The sequence below is a fragment of the Perca fluviatilis genome, chromosome 22 (assembly GCF_010015445.1).
Source record: "Perca fluviatilis chromosome 22, GENO_Pfluv_1.0, whole genome shotgun sequence".
NCBI classification, from domain to species: Eukaryota; Metazoa; Chordata; class Actinopteri; order Perciformes; family Percidae; genus Perca; species Perca fluviatilis.
In genome coordinates, this window is record NC_053133.1 from 23441413 (window position 1) to 23462567 (window position 21155).

At 39.4% G+C, this 21155-nt stretch overlaps 1 protein-coding gene across 3 annotated transcripts in view; it reads right to left on the bottom strand.

The window, feature by feature from the left end:
* Window positions 1–21155, bottom strand: part of LOC120552322 (cadherin-12-like) — a 117984-nt gene that overhangs the window by 39870 nt on the left and 56959 nt on the right. Inside the window, exons 1-4 of one of the 3 annotated variants that reach the window (XM_039790262.1) lie at window positions 10965–11069; window positions 7190–7484; window positions 3792–3911; window positions 1289–1456 (exon numbers count right to left, since the gene is read on the bottom strand). In XM_039790262.1, coding sequence (XP_039646196.1) covers window positions 1289–1456; window positions 3792–3911; window positions 7190–7316 — 415 coding nt within the window. In that variant the 5' untranslated portion in view covers window positions 7317–7484; window positions 10965–11069. Of the gene's footprint in view, window positions 1–1288; window positions 1457–3791; window positions 3912–7189; window positions 7485–10450; window positions 10627–10964; window positions 11070–21155 lie in introns of those variants that run through there. The other 2 variants (XM_039790261.1, XM_039790260.1) reach the window with 2 other exon arrangements.

A 21155-nucleotide genomic window follows, 5' to 3' on the forward strand; every position in this document is an offset into this window, starting at 1 on the left:
TAATATATATAATAAATAATCAAGTACTTTCAAGGACATGCATTCATTTTTAAAAAAGTATTTTAAGGTTCATGTCCTTTCAAGGATAGGACGTGGCGCCGCTGCCAAAACAGAGTTAGTTCTAGGTTAAGAGACATAACAAACAGCTGTTATATGGCACTGTCAGTGGGTTCATAAGCTTCGAGGATAATTCAACAAAGCCACGTGCAGTTATTTACACCCCTATTAGTAATCACCATTGCAGGCATTGCAGTTGCAACCACATCTGGTGCCATCACAGAGGTTCATTCAGGGGATTGACGGTTTACAAATTCTTAATCTATAATAACTAGGGAGGGGTAAAAAAGGATTTCTGGAAAAGACAGATGTGGGATGGATCCATGCAGCAATATTCTAAGTAAACCAATCTGATGGGGTCCTCCAATATGGCCACCACATATATTTTTCTTTTTTTTTACCTGTAAGCCTTTTATAGATGGAAGAGAGAAGACAACAAAGAGAGGATTTGGGACGGGGCAGAGGAGCCACCATACTTGGCCCAAACCTCTGTGCTGTGACAGCATTATGGAAATATCATCTTTTCCTCGCAGGCAAAGGAGCTTGACCGTCTGACTGCCATTTACATTCAGAGGAGACCACTCGTTGTCGCCTCAAAATACCCAAAGAGACTGCATCCATACAGAACAGTATTTTTGCTTTCCTGTCATACGCTTCCTGATTTGGAGTAGAAAACATTTTGTCCACAATTTCATATTTATGCTTAGAATAAGTAGAGAAGCTTTCACAGATCAATGTGTTTACAGTAATGAGGTTTTTTTTCCAGCTTGGCTTTTTACATGACCTGTTGAACTGTACAATCGAATTAATCTGGTTTAGGAGCTTATACAAAATACCGGATGAAATACAGTGTTTAAATACACTGACTCAATCCCTGGTGCAGCACCATCACGCTCAAACCCAATCCTAATATAGAAGGAAAGCCCCATGAGAGAAATACCACCAATCCTAGTTTATTTGCCAGGAGTAGTAGATGTAAATGCAATCATGGTAAGTAAACAGGCCTTTGCTTACTACAGTGCATAATGACAAATAATGAAAACCAATTACAGAGAGTAGACCTGACGAATACCTCCTGCCGTGTTGTAATTGCACAGTGTTTATTTTGTTATCATAAAAATGTTTGAACCTGTGTTAGGTCATGTGCATTGTTATTGTTTGAAACAAAAATGGAAGTTGGTATTGTTAAACAGCAATCATTTTTACATAAAGATATACAAAGGGTACTCACTTTTAGAGAACCTGGGTGGATTATCGTTGACATCGCTGAGAGTGATGTTGATGGTGGTGGTCCCAGCGAGCCCCCCCAGCTGGCCCCCCATGTCCTTGGCCTGGATTAATACCTGGTACTGTTCCTTCACCTCTCGGTCCATATTAGGCAAGGCTGTCTTTATAACACCTGGTGTACAGGAAGATGAATAGGAAACACAGATAACAAAGGAGTGGCAATGGAGTGAGAGGGGAAGAGAGTGATTGATACAGATAGTGAGATAAAAAAGGGGAAGAAGTAGTCAACGTCAAATCTCATGAAATATATGTGAATATATGCTAAATGCACAATTTACCTCAAAATGCACAATATATTTCCACCAAAAAAAACTCCCAAGGAAGAAGCTGCTTGTGCGGCTCTGACCAAGGCTGAAATAGAGGTCATTTCGCAAACTGGAGACACTTGACATGCAATGGGAAGCTCTGGTTGAAGCCATATAATGATTCACTTGAGGATCAGAGACCCTGAGATCAGAGAGCATTTGTACTGCAGATTAATAGCTAGGTCAGTGGGAGGTTGGCAGGCTAAAAGGAAGCAAGCAGCATAGGTGGGTCTGCACTTTTTCCCTCCTCTTACTCCATTTTATATGTGGTGAGGATGTGAGGATGTACCATTTGATCCGCAGACCCCTAACAAGCGTGAATCAAAGACTATGTTTATTTTTTTGATATTTCTCTCATCTTTTTTTGGAAAAGAGGGATGTCTGTTTCTGAGCTTGACAATTCTGTGACATGCATGGAGATTAACCTATGTTGTTGTAATCCCTTTCCCTAGCTCACCTTTTTCCTCCCAGTGTTTGTTCCCGTTGTTGACGTGCATTTGGAGATAGATGCAGGGCAAACATTTACTTTAACAGTTTGATTTTTTTCCATCATCAGTTTGAAATACACTCACAGTATGCTCTCTGTGAAGCTCTGGGAATCAGCAACAGATTCCACCGTATCTGCCTGTGTGATATGTATGAACCTATTTTCGTATGCTTTGAACTGCCCCAGATGGTAAGCCAACAGCAGCCCACTGCCGGCAAACTGGTGGTATGAAGGTATTTCAGATTTAAAGCAGTCATCTGCAATACCCTGCCTCGCTGCCACTCTGCAACCTTTTAACTGCCATTTTCCTCCTATGACACAAACTGCCTACACCAGCAAAGTGCAAGGAATTAACTGAATAATGCTGCAGCATTGTCTTTGGCCCAATCCCTAAATCCGGACTCACAGACTCACGGACTTTGGTGCGCGTTCTCGCGAAATTCGTAAGGGCTTAGGGTTGTCCCAATGTAGAATTTCAAAGGGCGTGAGGGTTTGAGTACACACTTACCGAGCCCTTTCCGTGAGTCTGCATCGATGCAGACTTCACCAAAGGGAATTACCCACAGTTCAAAGCGTTGTGACGTTTACCACGGAGACGATAGGGAAACCCGGAAATTACGAAGGTAAACAACAGCACGACACACGACCACGGAACGGACCAACCTGGTGTCCAGCTTGTAAAACAGGAGTTTGGAATCAGGTAGCCGTCTTCTGGGCCTTGGCCGTGTGGAAAGCAACAAACTTAAAATGAAAATTCCCAAACCGGCAAGTGTCAGCAACATCTTTGTTATTAAACGTCGCCAAGGTAACGTGATCTCGTGAAGTGCTGTCCCGATCCCATTTCTACCTATCTGAGCCCATGTGGCCTCACACACTCACTTACTTAGTACCTGAGATCAGTTAAGTCTGTGAGTCCTTAGTCCTTAGTCCTCAGGGCTCACTTTGGGATTGGGCCTGAGTGTCTTTGTATTTTGTGTCTTTTGGAGATTTCAATTTAAGCTGCTGTATTGGTTTGCTGGCTAATTTCAGTATCCTTGAAGTAAATATACAGACCCTCCACCCCAGCAAGCTCGCAACTACCATATTTAGAGCCACTTTACTCAAAAGGAATTGTACATTTGACTTTTTTTTATTATCTAGCTGCATGTGTCTGAAGCAAATATCCTGACTGTTTACATTTGTAAATGTTTTATAAAAACTGTTAATTGTGATAATGAAATGCTTGATATGAATACTGCTTGATTCAAATGCAGTGTTTGATACAAGAGACCCTTTATTTCACACCTGTCACATAAATAATTCACTGTATTTATTGGAGAGCATGTGTCCTTTTATGGCCTACTGATTTGTGGAGTGGCCCAGGGGTCATTTCTGGGGCCAGTTTTTTTCTCATGATATTTGCTTGCACTGGTCCACACTTCAGTATATCGCACACACTGTTTAGAAGACACTCAATCATACATATCCTTCAATACTAATGGCCTATATAGCCTTATTTCACTCCATGATTGCCTCGCTGCAATTGCCAGGAGCACAAAAACAGACGTACAGTACTTTGTTTTCGCATATTTAAGGTAAAAACGTGTATGTTTATGAGCTTTACACTGACTGAAAAACTATTTTACAACATACATCTGCAGGGATAATAACTTTACCTGTTTTGGGGTCAACAGAGAAGTATGGCTGGCCATGGAGGATGCTGTATACCACTCTAGCACTGTTTCCATAGGTAGGGTCATCTGCATCTGTGGCTGTCACTTGCGTCACATATGTCCCTGAGGAAAAGAGTGGGAAGACATATTGGCTTTGACTTCATTTGTTTCCTCGTGAGACTGCGATCCTAACTCTTTGAAGTTCATCAGTGCACTGAAGAATCTCGCCTGACACTAATAAAGGATGAATCGCACGTGAGAAAGCTACAGCTAATACTGAACAGTCAAAGTCGTTGTTGGGATGTTGTTCAATTTTCCTGTTGTATGATTTGAGTTGTACATTTGTCACATTATTAAGAAGTTATTTGTGTATATATATAATGAAGCAAGGGTGAAAATAAATAACGAAAAAGCTTGTGTGACCGTTCATTAAACAATGCCACCATTAAGAAAGCAAAGGGCCATGGTAAGAATAGTATTAGGATGGCAGTCTTCCAAACCCCTGCAGTAAGAGGGACAGAATAATTACTTGTTGAATGTTTGGCTCATCCTCCTTAACAAGCTGGCGTTGCACACAGTCCTTATTTACCATGTATTCAAATTCAACAGATTCAATCCAAAGTTTCCAGTTTGAGGAGAATAACCAACAACAAAAAATGCCTTGTCAGCCTGACTATTTTATGAATCTAAAACACAAGCCTGGTGTTTCTTGAGCAGATGGGCAGATTCTTTGGAAAGACGACTTGTAGACAGGTTGACACGGGTGTCGTCGCAGGCAGACAGCTCAGTGCACATATGTTCACCATGTATCAATCACATAGCCACATCTGGCTAGCTTTAGAACAGGCTGTGTGAAATATTTTCAACTGCAGGATGTGTGGAACGCTTATATGAACAGGAGACACACTTGCCAGAGGGATGGTCATTTTAAATTCTGGTAAGCTCTTCGTTGTCTGTAAAGAACTTGCTGTGTATTAAATAGGCTTTGCAGTCCGAGCAGATGGCCACAATGGCATTAAAACATTAGGTGAGAGAGATTAGCGTCCCAATCCGTTATAACAAAGCCACACATGCCTGATTAAACATATACGAGAAGGACTGCATCATGTTCCAACCGGAATATCCAATAGATGTGATAATACAGCAAGGGAGAGAATGAACTCAGATGTAGTGAAAGTTTAAAAGCCTTTGAGCGTGGCAGACACCTACGCATTTCCAGGCAACAAAGCTAACAGCCCCCCCTCCCCCCCGGTGGGAGACAATAAACAAGCTGAATAAATTCTATTCCCTTCAATTATGGAAATTCAGGTGTGTGAGTAAGAACTAGGTGGAAGAAATGGCTTTAAAGGTCATTGCTGATGAACACGGGAGGAGAATGCAGATCTGTTTTTGCAAAATATAGATTATTTATCTGACTTTTTAAAATATTATCTATATCACAATATTCAAATCACTGTAATGCTGCAATGCAATGCAGAGGAAACCAATTAACATATACCGATCAACAGATTTTATATTCAAATATGAAGAGAAAGAGAGAAGAATTAGTATAATCAAAAGACTGATCCGAAATGTCATATTAACTTAGGTTTGTAGACAAGGAGAGAAATTGTTTGTGTGACATTTTGTTACTACATTTTTTTTTTTTTTTACAGGCAACTCCCTGAAATATGTTGTTAAATCTGTCACTTTCTTTTAAATGATTCAGCGTTACGCTAATTGCATATAACTCTAACGGAGTCTACAGATTATTGCCATGAGTGATTTCCTAATGTTTGACAATGGACTGGTCTTCATTACCAACAATTATTGCATATTTATATGCAGCATCTCTCTATTTTAGTATTTGTTTTGCCCTGCTAACATAAAAACAACCAAAGGGGGATTCTAGCCAAAGACAACAAGAGGGATGTAGCAGCTAATGAACCCATTGATCGCACTTGCTGGCATAAATATCGATGAAGACTTAAATTGGTTTGATGATTCTTTTTTTTTTCTTTGCACTGGCGGTAAATATAACTTTTCACACTAATTGCCAGGGGCTGGTAAAAACACATAGTTGTATTCTCAGCAAAGATATTTCTGATAGTGGTGTCCCTCTGCATAATTTGGCAACACTTTTGAAATGGTTTAATGTTTTCAACTGCAATGAATAACAGTGAATGTTATTTCTAAACTTAGTCTAGTTAGTATTGTTTTCTAATAATACTGAAAGATTTTTGCAGTTAAAATAACTTGATATTGTAGCTAAGATCTTGATCACATATTCTTAAATGTAGAAATTCCATTTGAGGTATTCTAGCTTTGATGTTTTACTAATGTATATATCTAACAATTATAATACCTGTCAGGGTTATTTCACTGATGATGTCATCAGGGGTATTTCAGTTTGGAATTTATACATTCAATTTATAAAAGAAAGCCTTTGTTACAAACTTCATGTATGGGGATGTAGACGTTTATGAGGCAGGGAGCATCTACTGAAAGACGCTATACTGTTGCATTATGGGAAATGTAGGATCCAGAGTTTTGGGGGCAACTAGTAATAGGGAATACAAGTCAGGATATCTCTGCCTCGGCTGCTTGGCTTCTGACTATTCTTTTTGCTTCTGTCTCTCACAAATACAACATTGTGGAAGTGACACACTTAATCGCTGGAGCATAAGATATTAATGTGTAGGAGATAATGGCAGGTAACCATTCATAGCAACTAAACATCTAAGTGACGTTTTAAAATTACTTGCGTAGACTGTCCAGCATAAAATTATATAATAATGGAAAATAAATAAAATTTTATAATTACAGGGAGGTAACATTTTGAAAATGTTTGGTAAATTCACTTGAAAGATAATAAAAATGTTCATGCGATTATCTATATGAAAGTGAATTAGTTTGCTGTCAAGTATCTAATTAGTGATCGAGTTGATTTTATTTATTTTTTTTAAAGCCAATCTCTGTACTACATGATCGCACTAGATGTGTTTTTGATAAACTAGAAAGCTTCTCTGATTCTGTTGCAATGCTGTGTTGTTGTTGCTTTCTACCCATACTCTAGAGACTGCTGACTTTGGAGTTTCGAGGGATTCATTGCTATCCAGATCAAGAGGAACCATTCTCCCAGTGAATTACCTTGATCCGTTCTCCCTGCTGGGGATGTAAAATTACAAAGCTGTGGAATATACTCAGGGCAACACCAAGAATAACTGATTCTCTGAAATGTCAAAATCTGGGGGGAGCAGCTTCGCCCCTCTGGTTGTACCTGTAATGCTCCTGAAACTTTTGGATTCTGTAGTGTGAGAGGATATAACAGCTTTCAGTGCAAAGGCTTCTAATCAATTAAGCAATATATATTGGCTTTTCTATCTTTACTGGACAGAAAATATCACTAGATGGTCACTGACCTACTGGTGACATCTCAGGGACACTGGCCGTATATGGTCCCTCCAGGAATTTTGGCTCATTGTCGTTGATGTCTTGAACCTTGATGACAAATTCTGATTCAGGCTCTAGGGGCCTATTGGTGTCCATGTCAACTGCTTGGGCGCGCAGGGTGTAGTAAGGCTTCTCCTCCCTGTCAAGACTCCTTAAGGCATGGATGTCCCCCGTTGTTTGGTCAATTGTGAAAATGGAGCCAGCCCCGTCTCCCGAGAGAGTGTACTTCACCGCATTTTCGCCCCTATCGAGGTCAGTGTGCAGCTGCAAGACAAAAGAGGTAAATGACAGGTTGAGTGCAAACATTGGCACATACAGTATAATGATTCATTGAAAGCACTGGGGAAGGGCTGTCAAAGAACTCTATTTCACAAAGAGAGTTAAGGAAACTGACTGCACATCAAAGAGCAAATTCATGTCTCAGCAAGGACCTGCGAAACACTAAGTCATGAGAAAAATAAAATGATGGTACTTTCAGAACGTTTCACAGATTAATGAGGCTAAAGCTCTCATGAATAATGTATTCTCTTCGTGCAATTACGCTGCAGTGATAACTCTTCGACATCGTGGACCCATTTCTATTCAAGCATGACTCAAAAATCTTACGTGAGATAGGAGTTTTTCTCAAAGTGGCATAGGTCAGACTGTGAAAACTAGAGGTAAATATTCGTTTTCCACAAGAATGATTTTTAATACTTTCACCGGACAGCGGAGGTCTATGACCAGATGACTCTCGGCACTGTTGCAAAATATCACTACGCTAGCCAGAGAACATCTTTGTTTATATAGATCCAGGACCACGGCAGCGCTCTTTATACAAGACAAACACATGCTAGGCTGGTGGCAGAAAGCCTATTGACATAGTTATGTTCACCTCCCTAGGGAGATCCATCATACATTTTGAATGTTTTTAAATATTTAAGGACGCTAATGCAACGTGATCATCACCACATATGATATGTTTGTTTGCCTTCTCATCAATAGCATGAAACTTCCCCCACACCTTTGAACAGCAGTCTTATTCCAGGAGACAGGAACAGATATTTTAAGCATTGAAGCAGAGGCATACAGTGTAGCCAGCTAAATTGAGTATCTGCTGACTCTGGGTAACATGGTTTAATTATTCTCTGTCAAAAAAAAAAAGCTTTCATAACTTGCAACAAGAAACCTCTATTTCTACACGTTATGATTGACTTTGGGCCATTTTCTAGCACTGCTAAAACAGAATGAACATGGCAACATTTTTGTTGCTTTTGGATTGGAACTTGTCAAACTGTTGTCATCTGATTGAATATTGGTGATGTTTGTTTGCTGACTTGCCAACGACAATGATATAGGTTCAGGAAAATCATTACTGTCCTGAAATCACATTCTGATTCATGAGCCTAGGATGATTATGCCACGATTAGTCTTGCTTTGCCAGACCTTTCTCCACAGCACTGGGGAGGAGGGTCTGGCTAGTCCACACAGCATTCCGGGATGGGAGAAAAAAGGGGCTCTGGTTTATTGGCATTTCTTTAAACCAGTCAAAATCGTCTTGGGCGGCGCTAAGCACCGGACAGAGCCACGGTGCCTCTGCAAAATCGCCTCGGGAAGAAACTTGTTTTGGTTGAACATGTGTACGTTTAAAAGTTGTAGTCGTGTAACAGAAAACTCAGATTGGACAGATAGTCTAGCTAGCTGTCTGGATTTACCCTGCAGAGAGCTGAGGAGCAGTTAACCGTAGTCCTCAGAAATACACCGGAGATTAAAATTCCAACAACAAGAAAGCGGAAGGTAACGGACATCCGGCCGAAAAGAGTTAAATCCGGCGAAATATTCGGCAGAATTTCCGTCAGCCCGGAGCAATCCCGGAAGTGGAACGTCGTTGATATAGACTATATCACTATTGACGTCAAATGCCAATGTGTAGTGCCAAGGCAAGAAACATCATGCTGGTGACCAGTGAATGTCCATGGTTGCAGCCATGATGAGGACATTTGAGATGCAGCTATAACATCACTCCCGTCCTTCAGAACCTCCACTGGCTCCCTGTTTCCCAAAGCATCCAGTTTAAAGTCCTCCTCCTCACCCACAAAGCCCTCCATAACCAGGCTCCTTCCTACCTCACAGACCTGCTCCACCAACACAATCCCCCCCACCCGTAACCTCCGCCCCTCTGACGCAAACCTCCTCTCCCCACCACTCAGGACCAAGCACCGTACCTGGGGTGACCGAGCCTTCACAACTGCAGCCCCCTCTTTCTGGAACTCCCTACCCATACACATCTGTGACTGTACTGACCTGGACACATTCAAAACACACCTCTTCAGATTAGCCATCCACATATAATAATGTGCTATATAGTATGTGCTGGTTTTACTGTAAAGTGTCTTTGAGTACCATGTAAAGCGCTATATAAATAAAATTTATTATTATTATTATAAATTATCTGTAGGTTACGGTGCAAAACAGCCATGCAGACACGTGCACAAACACACTGGGAGTAATTGTTCATTCAGTGAAAATGATCCAGTTTACACAAGCATAGCATGGCAGTGTAATGTTCTCACCCGTGATGCATTATTCATTGCTATTCAAATGTATGAGAATTATTTTTGATACATGACCCTTGTTGGGTGACAACTAGGTCCCATAACATTTTAGACCATATGAGCACAAAATCTGAAATGCAGATTTTGCGTTGTACATAAATATTGTGAACAATATGCTAATCTTCCAGAAACAATCTAATATGCCAATAAAACAAAGTAGTATGCAAACTAAACTCGCTATGTATTATTATCTAGCAAGGTATAAAAACATTAGTTGAAGATTCATTATATGTCATATGAAATATATAGAATGTCATCACCTCTATTTTGAATTTAAAGCATCTATAATTTGCTTTTGGTATGCACTACAGCTGAGGGTTACCATAATGATACCAAAGTGTAATGTGACGCTTCCATTTCAACTCGTTTTTCAACTTTAACATCTTCATATAGCACCTTATAATTAACATCCTGACTTTTAACAAGAAAAGGTGTGGAGTTTATTCCAGGCAATTTACCTTTTTTTTGTTATCAATCTAGCCAGCATTTTACACCCTTGCTACAAGTAGACAAAACAAGGGAACGAAATGGAAGCCATCGTTTTTGTCTGGAAATTTGGGGTTCCCTTTCCTCATTTGCAGGGAAATAAACACTTCAAGGTGGACACACGCCAAATGCATGCACTCAGAGTCTTACCAAAGCCAAGACACCCGCAAAGAAACGGTAAATAAACAAAAAGTAATGTCTCCAGCTAGTTTGAGGCAATAAAGTTGGCTATTTCACTCGAGTGGACATGCGCTAATGAAGTTAAGCTGCGCAGCAGGAGAAGGACAGCTAGCAGCTAGCTAAAAGGTGAGCCCCACTGAGAGCCCACCACATCAAGAGAAAACGTGCCTGAGAAGTTAATTGATGTACAAATACAGAACATTGCATTGTATTTAAAAAAAAAAAAAAGAAAAAGAAAAAAGAAGACGTGGTCATAACGTTACTGAAATGCTAACTAATGGCTTTCTTTGAACTGTGAAATAATTAAAGACCACCCGTCAAGAAAACGCTACGCAGTTGATATATGACTTTTGGAGCTATAGCATATGTTCATGTGACAAGTGTTGCTGCGCTGCCCACTGGAACAGGTTGAACACATTTTGGATAAATAACGTTAACTGTTGTGTGGCTACGATATGCCTAGAACAAACGGCTTATTCTACACCTGAACTTAAAGGACTTCAGGACAGGAGGTAAATTTCGGTGGCCACCATCTCCAGATATTCTCGACGTCAACTTGGAAAATGGAATTCTGAGGAATTTGGACAGCGATGGAGATAACTGGATGACGTGTGGCTTCAAAAAGTAGGATTTGACTAAATTTTATTCTATTGTTTGGTGATTGGAGGTCGCCTGGCCTGTGTCTGTGTGTGCGCGCGCGCGCATGTGAGCGTGTGCATATAGGGCTGGGCTATATTAACTATAGTTAATGACATTTATTGGCTTTCAGTAAATCTGTTTGTCGATAATTCGATCCAAATCAAGTCATTCTTTTACTTAAGCATCTTTTCAAAACTTGAACTAACTAACAAAGTGAGTTACTAAAGTTTTTAATTGTCATTTTTTCTGATGCAATGCAGTGCAACACAGTTTACTGCATTCATCATCAAATTTGGTATCTTATGTACATGTGAAATTGGAAAACATTTGTATTAATAGTGGGATATATATTTCAATCATGTTGCCCAGTCTGATGTGCTTGTTCAGGTGTTTCTGCACAAATGCAAAGGCATGCATTTGGTAGAAAAGGGACATTCTATTCTATTTTACTCTGTTTTATATTTCATTCTATTGTATTCTATGCAATGATTTGCGGTTTGGTTACTGGCCGCTGTGCCATTATGCTTTTGTTGGCTGCTACTTATTTGCCTCGGTGTGATTTTGTGTGCATTGTTTGCTGATCACAAGTCTTCGCAATGTATGATTGTATACGTCTTCTTAATACACTGAACATCTTTCATAACATCTTAAATCAAATCTTAAAACAAACATTTGGTATGTATGGAAGGATACTTTGATTACTTAGCACACAGATGGAATTATGGACTGGAGTGCAGACTCGACACACTTTGTCTGACTACAAAAGGTAGGTTATTTATTTATTTTTTTATTCTATTCTGTGCTGCATTACACAGGTGTTGGTCGCTGTACCACCCAATTGCCTATTTGCATACACATGTCCTGGTTTTTTGTTCCACCTGCTGTGGGATTGTTGAAAGATGTTTATTGTTTTTTTTTGTGGATTAATCGTTTTCTATTAAATTGTCTAATTTAGTTATTTATTTGTCAGGCCATGTCATCAGACAAATTGGGGAAATAGTTGGAGCTGTAATGGTTGTGGATTTATCATTGTGAGACATGGCATGTCGCTAAAACGTAGGTGGGGTTCAATAATTATTAATTAGCACAACGCCAGGGTTTTAAAACAATGAACTATGAAGTGATTTAGGCAATTCTTTTGGATTGTCATCATTGTCTTGTCATATGTAGTTGCAGGCGTTTTGATTAAAGTATCTTTGATAGCAAGTTGGAAATGAATACTGTTATGGTTTTGGTCAGGGACAGCAGCACAGGTACACCATACCTCCAACATGTCTGATGTTGACATGCCTACATCCATTCTTTTCTATTCTGATGTTGTCAATGATTCTTGGATTTAGGCCACCGTGCCATTATTTTGGTCACTGTATCACTAGCTTAAGCGTGTGTGTGCATATGCATGCCAGTGGCAGTGTTATTGACAATGGTTGCTTACTGTTTTTAGTATCTGGTTTTGTTGGGTAATGGTTACAGTCTCCTGAAAAATTAACTGGACAGACAGAGAACCTCCCCTCTAATTGAAGTGCTCAATCAGAAAAAAATGGGAAGTGCTTATTAGAGCAGTAATGATCATAGTTATCTGTAACTGTGTGGTTGTGTGAAATGGCATGTCTGTACCCTTGACAACAAAAGTGAACTGGAGAGCTATAAGTGTTTTTATCTGAAACGTTTAAAAACTTGCTAAATGCACTACACTAGGGTATGGATTGGGCTTTGTAGCCATAGACAATGCGGACAAAAAGCAATTATCCAACAGTTGCATTTCAATTTAGCCAAATGAAAGGGAACTAGGCTATTTCTTGTGGGCGATTTGGCTGTCGACAGTATGCTAAAGAGTGTTGTTGCCCTCAGGTGCTCCGCAGAAACGTGTGCTTCCAGGTTTGCCAGTCTTTTAATAAAACACTGTGCTATTTTACTACCCTATGTTTTCATCAGATAGTAACAGGGGATCCTGCAACAAGAGAAACTGTGCTGTGTCTCTGTTCATTTATTATTTATAATAGTTACCTATTATTGGTGATTCCTGTTATCTTTTGCAATCCACTCACGTGATCCACGGCATCATTTGTACTAAATTGTCAGTTTAGTCCTATTAGGCAGATGACCTGATAATACCAATAAACAAAAATCAAATTTTTAAGCATGATGAAAGTTGTTCCTCCTATTGCTTGTGGTGTACCAGAGAGATCAGAGTGACAAATGGACTGTTGCAACAATGTAGTCACAGTAGAAAGTCTATCTTGAAGAGCTGAATCAACATCTTTCAGGACACACTCGCAAAAAAGTAAGCATTGTAAGCGTATCTGTTGCAGGGCAATTGTAATGGGTTACATAATATTGTTTAGATGTGTGTGATAGTTTACATCACGTTACCATTACCATGTAAATACTAATTACTATATGATATGATAACTCATCGAGCTGTACGGACTGTTCAACATACTTAAATTAACTGAAGCTGGATTAATCTACTCTGTAATGTGGGCAGACTCATCATTTTGAGTACTGTTGAATAAATTATCACTTTGTATTTATGATTACTGGGGTGTTTATATTTGGTTGTCCTTTTGAAGAAGAAAAATTAATATTTTGAGCATATTTTTCACATATGCAGTTTACTCAATACAAGTACCCAGGAGAGGCACCTGCAAATTGATTCAGAACTGCACAGTTAAAGATGAAAAAGAAATGCAAATGAAAATATAAAAAGAATAGGCACATTGCCTCGTTAATTATAAGTGGAAGTTGACTGATATTAATTAAAAATGCCATTACTCTAACAATGGTAATCAATTATATAAAAAGATTCCTTAATAGGGAGGCAGACAAAGGCTTCTTTTAAACTTCAAATCGCCCATCGGGCTCAATAGACAAGAGGCAGAATCACGGCCACAACTCGTCGTAACCGTATGTCAAAAGACAAGAGGTAATTTTTACTAAAGAGAGGAACAAATTGTCCATTCCTTTTCAATTGTTTACAATTTATAACACCCACATCAACAAAAGAGTCTATGTGGGCAGAATTCAAATGATGGCTGATAACCTTTTACTTAGGTATTTGAAGGGACTAAATGAGCGGCTGGTGGCTCATAGAGAGTATGATCATTTGCGCCCATATTATGGTGAGAATGTCTGTCTTTACACTCCATTTTTCATGATATGCAAGATTCTCTGCTCAGGTTACCAGTTGAAACAGGATGCAGCTATAAAGAGAACAGTGTGAGGAACTGAAAGATTGTTACCACACTTGCACCATCTGTTTGAATAAATATGTTAGCCTTTGTTATTTTTCTCTCTGTGTTAACAATTTTTTCCAACACTGTCGAACATTTACATTTTAGATAGTCAATGCTTTTTTGAAACTGCTGTTTCAGTGATCACGTAGCTGTTCAGAGTCTTGCTTAACCCCATTTTGGCAGGATTTATGGCTTTTTATGGACATGCGTTAGACATTGTAGGATTAAAAGCTGTGACCTATAATTTCCATAATGTTCTCTCTAACCATTAGGCCATCTTTTGCCCTGTCTGGAACAGTTGAGGCGATGCAGATGGCCAGCCAGTGCATCAGCAGCGTTGTCAAAACAAATATCGGCAGACACATTACTCATCTCCTATTTGTGAAAAATACTTCTATTGACTGAAGCTACTGAACTACTGGTACAAATGGGAAGAATGATGGCTCATCTGTACTGGCTGTGGAATAGTCACATACTTAGGATCTTAGATTGTGCTATACAGGGAATTCTTGGCTTTGAGAGAAAGTGGTGTTTCAGGATTTGCAGCACATGGTCCCTCATTGGCTATGTAGTAAACGCGCATATTGATTAATTTGAGTGATTTCAGAGGAGAATGTAACCAACCGTTGGATAAAATGCTGTAATTGGATTTCTGTGCCCTGGATTATGCAGAGCTCCTCTCAGGAACGCATATGGAAGCCACAACTCTTTGCGGATAGCAAACCCAACATTGTTCCTTAAATAGCCCAGCAACCTTGCACCAGTAAGTGCATTCACATATCAGTAACCTTCTGAAAAGGTTTAGAATGTACTTTTTCTTCTCGACTTCAATGGCAGTTAAACATCTGTGCGGATTAGGTCATGTAAATTCTAACTGATATTAAATGGCTTTTTTTTTTTTTTCTTCTTCTCCTTCTCTGCAACAACAATGATATCTGCTCTGTAAAGCATCTGTCCTGTGTACTCCTGTGAACAAATAAGAAATCTAAAGGGAGAATTGTATGTTTTGGTTGCATGTTGGAACTCCCTAGTTTTGCAGCAATTCCACATGGTTTAGGCCTGCACGATTTGGGGGGAAAAATATGAATCACGATTTTTTTTATTTTTTTATTTTTTTTTTAGCTTAGACTTGATATCGCGATTCTCTGCCACGATTTTTTTCTCACAAAGCGTAATGTTTATTGCACACATGAACCATAACAAAACAAACTGTCAGTACCAAACACAGATTTTGTTTGGCACCTATAGCACATCTCCACAAGCCTGTAAACATAGAGGCTTCAATGAATAAAGAAAATAAAGTACATACTGGCCATTTAAGTACAGTAGGCTACCAAAAATAGTGACCTATAACACATTGAACTAAATATGGCCCCGATACAGGCTCTATCTGAACTCCTTGAACATGTCTTTACATAATTAAAACCTGTTAATGTCAAATTCTTTCAATAAATTAATTAAAGGAGAGAGGAAAAAAAAAGTTAAATCGTGAACAGGGGTGAATCGAGATCGCGATTTCGTAACGATTTATCGTGCAGGCCTAACATAGATACTTAAATGGATACCCTATTTCGATACAGCCAATCAAATCTTGAATTAAGCAGCAACGAGAGCCAAAACGACAGCTTTTCTGCTAACCTCTCCTTCTTGTCAAACGTGCATGCGTCTTGTCTTGCACCTCGTTGAAGGAGCGATATTTCTCGGGACATTTATAGCATATTTATTATACCTTGTGAATAAATTGATCCTAAACCATTTTTAACAGTGGGTTACGCTTGAAGCAAAACCAGGGCATATACTACATAACTCCCATCAGAATTCATACTATGTGCTGTTAATCAGCTTAAATCAATCTATATTCATTGGTGCTTTGTATGCACCCCTGGCCGTACTGCTGTCTTGAATTTATTTTTATGCTACTATTCGTTAATGGGTCTAAAACTACCCTTCAGTCCAACAAACATTCAACCACTGTCCTACCAACCCAGTAGTGTGATGGCAGAGTGGCAGTATGTTGTCATTGGTATGTTGTAGGTGGCTCAAAGTTTGTGCATTGTTAGGCTAGTGCCATGTCATACCACAGCATGACTGCTGGTTCCGTGGTAAGTTTCTGCGGGTAGTCAGTGTACTGGTGAGCTGCTGATAGGGAAAAGAAAAAAAAAATACACTGTCAAATGTGAGCTTATTATAGCTGATCGATATTGGCTTGCGAGCCATTTCTTTGCCGCTGACAGCTTGGAGCTTGCTATCTGGGTTGTGTCATGCCTCAGTCAGGTAATGGGGACGGAGGGAAAACTGCATATACACACAGGAGGCTACACTGGTAGATATGCAACCACAGAAAATGTTTTGTGTGTGTGCTTGTGTTATGCGAGAGAGAAAGAAAGGGAGGAAAGGAGGACCACATGGGATAGATTGACTGACAGATATAGCCTAGGGTGTGTGACAACAGGTAAAAGCTGTTGACATGCGGTCAACTCTGTAGCTGTATTAGCGCAATTCAAATTCAGCGCTCAGCATATCTAACCTGCGGTTATAGACGGGCATTAATCAAAACCCATAAACATGGTTGTTAATAAAACTGTAACCTACCAGAGGTCAACAATCTGAGGAACTAATAAGATTCAATAAGAAGCAGCTTTATCAAACATTGTTTCCAAAAAATGTTTTCATGTGAGGTTATCTTTTGCATAGCAGATAACATGGTGTAAGAATTATTTTTGACATATCACAATTCTTGTACATGATTATTGATCTAAGAGACTGCGGTTAAGGCTCGATTTCCATATCTCATATCACACTTGATTAAACAATAGAGTGATATTGATACAACATGCAGAATGCAATTTTCGACACAGAATCACAACAATATTGCCCATCAACGTCAAGGAAGAAATGGATAATGTTGACCACGGTAGTAAGTGATACTGATTGGGGCATTAGCACACCGTTTGGAAATATGATCCAGGCAATTCAGGAGGAAAGTCCATTACCCATGAGGGCAAAATGTATGAAATATATTATTTTGGCAGGACAGATGAATGGTATCATTAGCTTTTTATTTCAGATGTTTTCAGAATTTCCCGCAACATTCATCATGTAAATGCCCTCAACCTCTTAATATGTTCTAACGAGAGGCTGAATCACTGGCACACCTCATGCCTACCCTTCAGGAGAGCAATCCTTTCAAATTACTTTGCATATGACAGTGAATTACTTAGCAACACATTTCTAGATACATGTTGGGACAAGAACATATATGAGCATTTTTAATAGTGTTAAATACACTTTTGTTTTTACATAATCCACACATTTACTGCGGTTTCTTTACCAGCATTCTAACATATATTCCATTTAAGTATAATTTCTATTAAAACACTGTATTAACAATAGAGACATGAGTCTATGCTGATATATTTCTTGTGTGCTGTCTTCCCCGTTTCAGTGATTGCACTATTGTTGTCAGAAAATGAGTTTCGACGTTGGACATGTTGCACGAATATCATGGATGGATCAACAAGATTGTTTGCCACTTTGCTCGGGCTCTGCGTGTCTCCTTGCTTTGCTGTAGGTCACTGAATAGACCTCTGCACTCAACAGTGCAAAGCAATCAAGTTATGAAGCCTGCGATTTTGGAGCCCATGTTAATTTACTGCTGCCTTTGCAGTCAGCCCCACTGAAGTATTTAACAACAGTGGCTATCATCACCATAGTGCGTAAACAGCTTTGCTGCTTTTTATATAGGCCTCTTCAGGTTTTCATGCGTTTTACAGCTAAATTCCAAAGCCTTTTAAAATGAACCATATTTAACGGCGTGTAACGCGCTATCAATAGCAAGGCTGGTAAATTCCACATGGTCAAATGATGGAATCTCTCTTTTGTTGGGCCGAGTGCATAAGTCTTGTTGAAACGGTTTTCATGTCCTCCTTATAGGCCCTCATTGAAAGATTAAATTGAGGGCTCCACCTCAGTAATAAATCTCAGCCAGGTGTGGGGTGGGACTGAGAGGAAGAGCCATCAATAAAAAGGATGGTCATTCCTTCTCTGGCAGGAAGCAAGGGAATAAACAAGTTGTAGGAGAAGCGGGGCTGCCCTTTCCAGCAAAAGTGGTTATTGACTTGTATTTAAATGAGCGACCTTTTGTCTGCATGTGTGTGAAACGGGGCATTGGAGCATGCCACGGCATTCCATCGCATGCTCAGTTTTGCAATAAAGGGTACTGAGACTTTCCTTTTTTATAGGTCATTAGTGTGACTTTATCTAAATTGATTTGATTTGTCCTTAACCTTCAGTTCATGTGCTGTTATGGGTGTGAGTTTTGCTTTCTAAACTTAATAGCGTTGGTGAGTAATATTCATGGAACTTATTCACTTACTGCATTTTCTTGCCAAGAGTATGATTAGTTTAGTCCCCTTTTTTGAGACATTGCCTTGCTATCATGTTCCTATGATTAAAACATGGTTGTGTTTAGGGCTGGGTACCAAATTCAGTGCTTTTTGAACGTGGGGTATACTCGCCGCAGCCGACCTGTCGAGCACCAGTGTGATGTCATGGGAGCGCCGTAACCGTTTATACTTGCGTGTGGTGGTCGCGACACTAGTTGCAGTCCTCTCCTGAACAGAGGTGGCGCTAATTAGGAAAGGCTACCGACTTTGCTATTTCTACGGACTAGAAGAAGAAGAAAAAGGTAAACTACTGCAGAACTGGCAGCAGCATTGACGTCAATGCTTTGATTTGATTCGATGACCTACTTTGGCGGATCAAGCCTTTCATTTGCCATAAAAGAACTCCTCTTAACCCGGTAAGTTTACAAGAGAGACTTTCAGTCAGTCGGAGAGTCCTGGCATCTGGTTGCCCTCGAGCTCGTTCATGCTTCCTGTTTCCGCTTTGTCGTGCGCCCTGTGGTCGCGCACTCAAAATCCTGGCGCGCCAGCGAGATCTGCGTCATTTTGATGTCCCATTCGAGCTCGGCTGCGGCGAATGTAAAACGGCCCTTAGGCAGTCCTTACTTAGGCATTATCGAGTATTGAAAAATGCCTTGTCATTCAATACCAAATTTCAATACCTAAGGAGCAAATGTTATCTACAGTGAGCTAATAGGCATGCAGCATGCTTCTACCAAGAACTAATAATGCTGGTTATTGGCTGTCTAACGTTACACGTCGTAGAGACATGTGTGCCCTAATTTGTGTTTGTTAAAATTGATTTTGAATTGAATTTGGATTATGAAATTAGTATTGAGAAAAGTATCGTTTAGAAACCGGTATCAAAGTCACTGTATTGGTATCGGTACCAGTATCGAACATTTTTCAAAGATTCCCAGCCCTAGTTGTGTCTGGTGTCGGTCTCTGTGGGAGGTAACACAGTGGAGTCTCTGGGATTTTATTATATATATATATATATATATATTTATTTATTTTTTTAAATGGACTGAGAATCTAGAGACCAGGTTGTACCTTACGTAGGTCCAATCCCTTATCAATGATATTGCCAAGGATAGGACTCTGTACAAACCAAATTGTTTTTATTTTTTTTTAATCTATTGACTTACACTCTAGAGACACACTGTATGCTATGTTAACAAAATTGTAACAATCCCAGCATTGTTAGTGATTGCAAGCCTTAGAGATGTGTTGCTTTTGATTACACCTCTACCGGTAGTAAGTGGTCATTATATATATATATATATATATATATATATATATATATATATATATATATATATATATATATATATATATATTTATTTTCTTTTTTTAAAGTGGATTCTGATTTGACACATTACTATAATTCTAGGGAAAATATGTCGACCAGCAATTCATGACCATTATGTTCAAATGGAGAGGGAAAAAGAAATGCTGAAAAAGAGCTGCTGAACTCGGCGGAGAGTTTAATAGAGAGTGAGAGGAAGCAGCTTGGCTTGATATACTGATATACAGCCGCACCACTAATGGCAGATTTTTCTTGCCGATAATCACTGCTCAGCATTATCTAATTGTGAGCTCTCAGGGTTGTTACATTCACCCCCTTAAGCCTTCTGGGCTTTAATTGCTAATCTGCAATAATGTGGTTGTCAACAGGAGATTGTCAGAAGTTTCACAACATGGAGCCATGTATTAAATGTGAAATGTTTGTGCTCAAAGTGATTTCTAATCGATATGTAGGTTGGTCTTTTGTGTCTCAAGTGACAGAATGATTTTATATATTTATCTTAACTCTAGAGGAAGACAGTCATAATTAACACGGTTTATTTGTCTCTGTTTATTCTTAATGTCATGGAACTTGGGAGTTACTTGACGCTGCTTTTAACTCTGAAGAGAAGCCTCACAATAAACTCAAACAGGTATTAAGTGGTGTAAAATGTTTGGTGGACTGCTTTTTCTTTATTTACACTACATGTTCATTGTGATATTAATACCTCCCTTGTACTATTTCAAATGTCAATTTGATTCACTCTAAGTAGCTTCTAGTTGCATTTTCCACAGAGAAATCTTAGCGGCCCAGAGACATTGTGTAAAAATGTAACCACCTTTCTAAACAACTGCAGTCCAGTTGCTTTTGAGCAAGGCCCCAGAGCAGTTGCTTCCTTATTAATGCATGCAGTAGCGACTAATAGTAGTGCTAAACCATGCTGAATCTTGTCATGACCTCATTTCCACCTTAGGGAGCAAATAGGATTATTAAATAAGTAGTGTAAGTGGCAGCTCCCAGCTGTAACTGTAGGTTTTCTAACATTCCCTTCATGTTAAGTGTCTGCCACCTCAACTTGCCTGACCAAAAGGCAAGAATATATCAATTCT